Below are 6,622 nucleotides of genomic sequence, written 5' to 3' on the forward strand. Positions count from 1 at the left end.
CCTACTTTTTCTTTTCTTTTCTTTTCTTTCTTTCTTTCTTTCTTTCTTTCTTTCTTTCTTTCTTTCTTTCTTTCTTTCTTTCTTTTTCTTTCTTTCTTTCTTTCTTTCTTTCTTTCTTTCTTTCTTTCTTTTTTTTTTTTTTTTTTTTTTTTTGATGGAACCTAGGACTGAACTCAGGCCCTTGTGCTTGCCAGGAAAATGCTTATTCTACTGAGCCGTCTCTCTGACCCTACTTTTTCATATCTTGCTTTTGAGATTTTTTTTTCCTTCTAAAATATATTCTCTCATTAAACATCTATGCATAGTAAGTCATGACATATGGAAAACATGCTTTCCTTCTTGTTTATCATGTTTATGTGAAAGGTCTGCAGCTACTCCAAATTTTAGTGATTTTTCTTAGCAATCTAGCTAATTTATAAATTGTTTTGTGTGATATGCTATGGTTTTACTAAGGTGTTTTTAGGTGTGAGTAGTCTTATTCTGCTTGAAATTTTTGATTTTCTCTTAATCTGTTAATTCGTATATTTTATGATTTGTATTTGGACTATTGTTCTGTACTCCACCCAGCACTTTTGTCCATTCTGTCCTTGAAAATGTTACATTAGATTTTTTCTGAACTTCTCATTCCAACATACTTCATAAACTTCTATTTTCCTTTTGTTTCTTTGTGTAGTCTTTCATTTTACCACCTTTCCTTTTTTGTATATGCAACTTAATCTACCCAGTGGATTTTCATTTCAATTATTATGTGATTGTTTTTATTTAACATTCCTAGATTTATTTATTTTTTTTGATTATCTTTCATCAGGCTTGTTCTTTTTAAATGTATATTTGTTTTATTTTTAAAAACAAGAATTAATTATAAACATTTTGAATTGTTCTGTTAAGCCTTTTTTTGTACTGTTTTGAGCAGGATGGCCTATATTGAGATTGCCAAGTTTAACTTCTCTGACAATTACATTTTGTGGTAGCCTTTCTTCTATCCATTTTGTAAGTTTTAGAAGTCTGCCTTTGGAGGATGTATGTTAGTCATCTTTCTATCACTATAAAAAAGTACTAGAAACAGTCATTTTAAAAGAGAAAAGTGGGTGGTTTTTTTTTTTTTTGATACAGGGTCTAACTACATAATTTGGATTTATAGTGATCCTCCTGTCTCAGCCTCCCCAGTGCTGGGATTCCAGGTGTGCTCAACCTTGTTTCAGGCCAGCTTGTGGAACCAGGGATCTAACTCAGGACCTTGTACTTGCCAGGCAGGCACTTATGCCATTGAGCTATCTCCCCAGGCTGAAAAGATTTATTTTGGGTTACAATTTTAGAGATTTCAGCCATGATCAGTTGGCTGTATTGGCTTGGTTGAAGTAGAACATCATCTTAGAGCAAAGGATTTCATGCCATGGCTGGGAAGTGAAAGAGGAGGAGGGAAGAATAAGAATAAGAGGAGGAGGGCCCCATAATCTTCTTGGTATCCCCCGGTGACCTTGACTTTCTTCAAGGCCCAGTCTTCCAGTAGCACCAGCTGAGGGAATAAGCTTTAGCACATAGGCTATTGGGGGATATCTGAGAACCAAACTATAGCAGAACAATTGGGTTAGTTGGCATCCTGCAGTATACACTAACCGCACACCAGGTCTGATTTATTGCTGATGCTTTATGTTTCCATAAATCTATATGGCTCAATTCTGAACTTAGTAAAAGGAGCTTAGGATTCTCAGCCTGATGTGGTTGACCTTGCCCTTCCTTCAAACTGACTGTGGGGCAGAAAGACTCTTTTTAATGGAACCCTGACTAGATAAGTTCAGATATTCAGCTTTTCATTCAACAGTGTTTTGTTTCCCAGCTTCTTATAGTTTATACTAGTTTGTCTCCTAGCCTCATTGGAGGGTCTTGGTTATAAATTTTCATTTCTGCTCAGATTGCATGGTCTGAGGTATTCTTTGTAGTAACTGATCCAGTTCAAATACCATGGTAGCTCGGTGACAGTGTACTAGTAAAAGTATATTGCTTTCATTTTAGCATTTACAGATATACTATGACTGAATTCAGTGATATGTTATAACATTTTTTAGTACTTTTTGTCAAATACACCTGTGGGTTATTAAATGATGAGACAACTCATTGCATAGTTTTTTATTGTTACTCTTCTTTTTGACCTTTTTCTTTAACAAGTATGTAGTGACCTTCCTTGTGTCTTTTGATCAGTTTTGATGTAAAGTTTACACTGTCTGCAAGTAGAATAGCTACCTCTGCTTTTTTATGGGTTTCTGGGGTATGTAGAATTGTTTTCCAGTCTTTGACTTTTAATCTATAACTTTCTTTTTAAGTTAAATGTGTTTCTTGAGTACAGTATATTGATGCATTTTGTTTCTTGATCCTCTCTGAAAGTCTGTTTCTTTTGATTGGTGAATTGAGACCATGTGCATTGATGGCTATAACTGGTACGTCTTGGCTTATCTTTCTCATGTTACTTTCCTTTCGTTAGTTCCTTGCTTTCTCATTTGTTTCATTGCTTGTCCTGCTTGGTGTTTTCTTTATATTGGTGTTTGTATGTTTGTGATCTTCAGCGTCTATTAGCAATATGATCTTCAGAGTATTCTATAGAGCTAGCTGGTTTGGTGATCATGAAATTCTTTATTTGTTCTTTTTCATGGAAGTATCTTATCTCTCCATTGAATTTGAAGATAGTTTTACAGGATCTGGTTTGAAGATTGTTTGCTTTTAGGGCTTGAAATACCTGACTCCAGGCTTTCCTTCATTTTAGGGTTTGTGTTGAGAATTCTGATTCTGATGGTGTTTCCTTTATAGGTGATTTGTTTCTTTTATCAAGAACAAGATAATAAGATAATATTGTTGCTTTTAATATTTTGTTATTTGTTGAACTTCTGGAATCCTGCTTATTATTTTCCTTGGTGTGGATTTATTTTGGTCATGGCTATTTGGAATTCTATATGATTCATTTATTTGTAAGTCAGACTCTTCATCCATGCTTGGGAAGTTTTTGCCCTTATATCTGGAAATAGCTTTTTAATGGCATTGTGCTATTTCCAACTTTGTCACTGATTTTAATCACTCTTAGGCTGTTCTTTTTAATTCATCTTGTAACTATTTCATTGATTTTTTTCATGGTTCTTGTTATTTTTAAGATACCACTTTTTTCCTTCTCGCTGGTCATATTCCTGTCTTCTAGGTTTGGCATTATATCCTTGCTTTTATTCAGTGTATTGTGTATACTTTCAGTGGAGTTTTTAATCTCCTGGATTTCTATTTGGATCTGTTTGACTGATCTTTGTTTATGTTGGGCATTCATGGTTTCCATCTTTTTCCTAACCTCCTGTTTTGTTTTTTTTTTAATCAGTGTCTTCTTTAATTTCTTTCATTTTTATGGTCATTCTTTTTGTACCTTAAATATTATTTTTTCTATGGCCTTGTTCATTTGCTCTTTTTTGCTTCTGCTGCTGTCATTTTAGAGAATTCTAGTGATTGGCTTCTGATTTCCTCTTTGTGCTCTGGATTTGTTCTGGGTGTGCTGGGCATTTGGGTGGCATCTTGTTTCTTGTTCTTATCCTTTTTAAAATGTTTTTTTTTTCTGACCTGATGCTTATAAAATCTTTGTGTTAGATAGCTTTTTTGGGGGGGTGTGGAACTGGGAATTGAACTCAGGCCCTTGCGCTTGCCAGGGAAGCGCTTATTCCACTGAGCCATCCTCCTGGCCCCATGTTAGATAGCATTATCCCCATAGGGGTTGAATATTTCCTAGGTGATGTCTGTTCCTCAGTGATGTCATCTAGATATAGGTGGTTCGTGGTCTTTCTGTCCATCCTAAGAACCTACCATCCCAATATATTACGAATGTGAAGTCGCTGTCTTTTTGACTAAAGGCCAATTTTGTTAGTACTGGACTATGGTGATGAAACTTGTATACAACATTTACCTACTTAGTAGAGTGATTATATGTGGTTGTGGGGAGGTTTAAGAGGGGTATGTGTAGGATGGAGAGGAAGATAGGGTTAAATATAGTAGAAGCAAATGTGGTAGGCATAGAAGATCATCCAAGTTTTGGGTAACCATAAGATAGGAAGGGATTGAAAAAGAAAAATCAGCAATATTGAAGTGAACTAGAAGGGGGAAGAGATAGTGTTTACTCACATGAAAGTTTCATAAAATCAAGTGAGATAGTTGATGAGAGAGGAAGAGGAGGAGTGGAAAATTACAAAGGGAAAGTAATATTAAACTAGAGAGAAAGGAAGGTGGAAAAGAGAAGGAAAGAAAAAAGAGGAGACAAAAATAATTGCACATGAAAAAAAAAAATCCCAATCATACACAGAGAAAAGCAAAACAGGGCAAAAGAGAATATAGAGAAAAAAGAAAACACAAATAAAACCCAACAACAGCAAAAATACAATTAAAATGAATAGCAAAACAAAACACACTAGCCCAGTAGACTGCTACTGGGAGAACACCCATCAGACAGAGAAAAGTAAAAGCAGTGAGATCCTTTAGTATCTGCAGTTGTGACCTATGTGCAGGTCTGACCCCAGAATGTGTACACTAGCCAAGATTACAGGTGGATTTGTGCTGGATGTGGGTCTGATCTTTTAATCTCTAGATTTTGGGAATGGGCTTAGTTTCCTGTGGTTGGAATTCTCCCTAGTCATGTAAAAAAAAAAAGAAAGAAAAGGGAGAAGAAAAGAAGGTGGCACTGTCTGCCCACCTCCATTCTGCATCTCTTGGTTCCCAACACACAGCTCATGTCCCGGCCTCACCACTTACTGGCTCTCAGTGTTACTGTTGCTTTGGGCTTTGGCAGGCCAATGCTCCAGCCTGTCCCAAGTGCCCTCGCCAGTGTGCTGCTGTGGTGCTGGTATCCCCCAGCTCTCAGGTCCCCAAGCCCGTCAGGGTTGGGGGCAGGAGCCCATCTTGGGCCCCCATTTTGCCAGTTGCTGCAACTCTGAGTTCAGTTCTATGTATTTTAAAAATATCTCTATTGCTTGTATTTCTTTACTATATTTTTCCTCATGTAAGACAGATTATATACTTTTTTCATTTTCATAGGATGAATCTTCAAGAAGAATTGGATGAACTTAAAGTACATTTATGTATTGATAAAGCGACAATACAAGAATTGAATAGATGCATAGCAGAGAAAAGTGAAGGTAATTTTTTGTGAAAATATATGTATAAAAGGCATTATTATATTGTCAATTTTTGAATTTTTAGTTTCACTTTTTCACTAATAAGTCATTAACATTTTTATCATTCTTGAGAAAAGTCAAATGCAGTAGACACCTAAAATTCCTATTTTGGGCAAGACTTATGATTTATTAAAAATATAAAGCAAAAGTTGGTAAGAAAACACTCTCATTTTTTTTTTTTTTTTTTTTTTTTTTTTTTTTTTTTTTTTTTTTGTACCAGGGATGGAACTCCCTGGCCCTCACTCTCACTTTTTTTGTTTATTGAAAATTTTCCTAGTAATGTTAATTTAATAGTTTTAATAGGTAATACAGATTAGGGTTACAGTCAACATTAATAATTAATTTATATTTTCCTTTGACTTTACGTTTATAATTTGATACCATTTAGATCTCATCTATTTTCCTGGAATCAGAATTAGTCTAGAAGGAAACATTGGAAGCCTTCAAATTTGTAAGCTCTTTGACCTATAACCTAAACCTGTTTAATCATAGGGAATATGTTAGTGCTCTAAATCTAAGATTCTTTCTTCATTAAAAGTCAGGGTACTTATTTTGCAGCCTCAGAACCTCATTTGACAAAATAAATTTGATACGATAAGAATTCTTTTTATTTAACCTGTTGTACCCTAAGGATTGTCACTGTATTTTTAGTTGCATTTATATTTGGTAATTACCTTTCCTATACCCCTATGTTCATTAGTTTTTTTTAGTTACTACCATAGAAAACCTGAAAGAACTCAAATTCAAAGGATAAAAAGTTTATTTTGACCCATAGTTTCACAGGTGTCAGCTTACGGCATTGCATTGCTCCCATCTGAGGTATAGCAGAACATCAGGCAGATGGGCTTGGCAGGGGGAGGCAGTTCACCTCCTGGCACCCAGGAAACAGAGAAAAGAGCCTGAGAGAAAGGAGTGGACAAGTAGACAGAGAGCCGAGTTTATACCCTGTGACCTTTTCCTTCAAACTGACCAGATGTCCTTTTTGTCACCTCCTAAAAGGGCACCAAATTATAAATTGCTGATAAATTTAGTGCTCATGATCAAAACACGTGCCAGTTGCCTGTCAGCTGGCAACCCGAGCCTTTAACGCAGGGAGCCTTTGGAGGGACATTTAAATAACGGCTGTAACATTCTTCTGGCTGTTACTCTTGTTGCTCATACTTAGCTCACTAGTGACTTGTCAAGATCTATTTTAACTCTTTTATTTTACACCTTTAAGTTTCATCATATTTCAAGCCTACCTCCTGATTGACTTGTAAAGCAGATTTTTCCATTATAATCTCCTACTCTTTCCTGTTTCTTCTCAGTCTCTTCCACAGGAATTTCTATTTACCCCTAAGACTTTATTTTTTAATTTCTTAAAAAATAATAGCTCTGTTATAAATATGCCGACATTTAAGCAATACAAAACCTAGTTGATAACCAATTTAAAA

The 6,622-nt window shown here is 35.4% G+C and overlaps 1 protein-coding gene across 1 annotated transcript in view; it reads left to right on the forward strand.

Moving 5' to 3' along the window:
• Nucleotides 1-6,622, forward strand: part of Cntln (centlein) — a 378,305-nt gene that overhangs the window by 189,509 nt on the left and 182,174 nt on the right. Inside the window, exon 14 of the mRNA XM_023715856.1 lies at nucleotides 5,050-5,150. Within this exon, the coding sequence (XP_023571624.1) occupies nucleotides 5,050-5,150 (101 nt within the window). The remainder of the gene's footprint in view (nucleotides 1-5,049; nucleotides 5,151-6,622) is intronic.

The sequence above is a fragment of the Octodon degus genome, unplaced genomic scaffold, assembly GCF_000260255.1.
Source record: "Octodon degus isolate 3935 unplaced genomic scaffold, OctDeg1.0 scaffold00044, whole genome shotgun sequence".
Lineage (NCBI taxonomy): Eukaryota > Metazoa > Chordata > Mammalia > Rodentia > Octodontidae > Octodon > Octodon degus.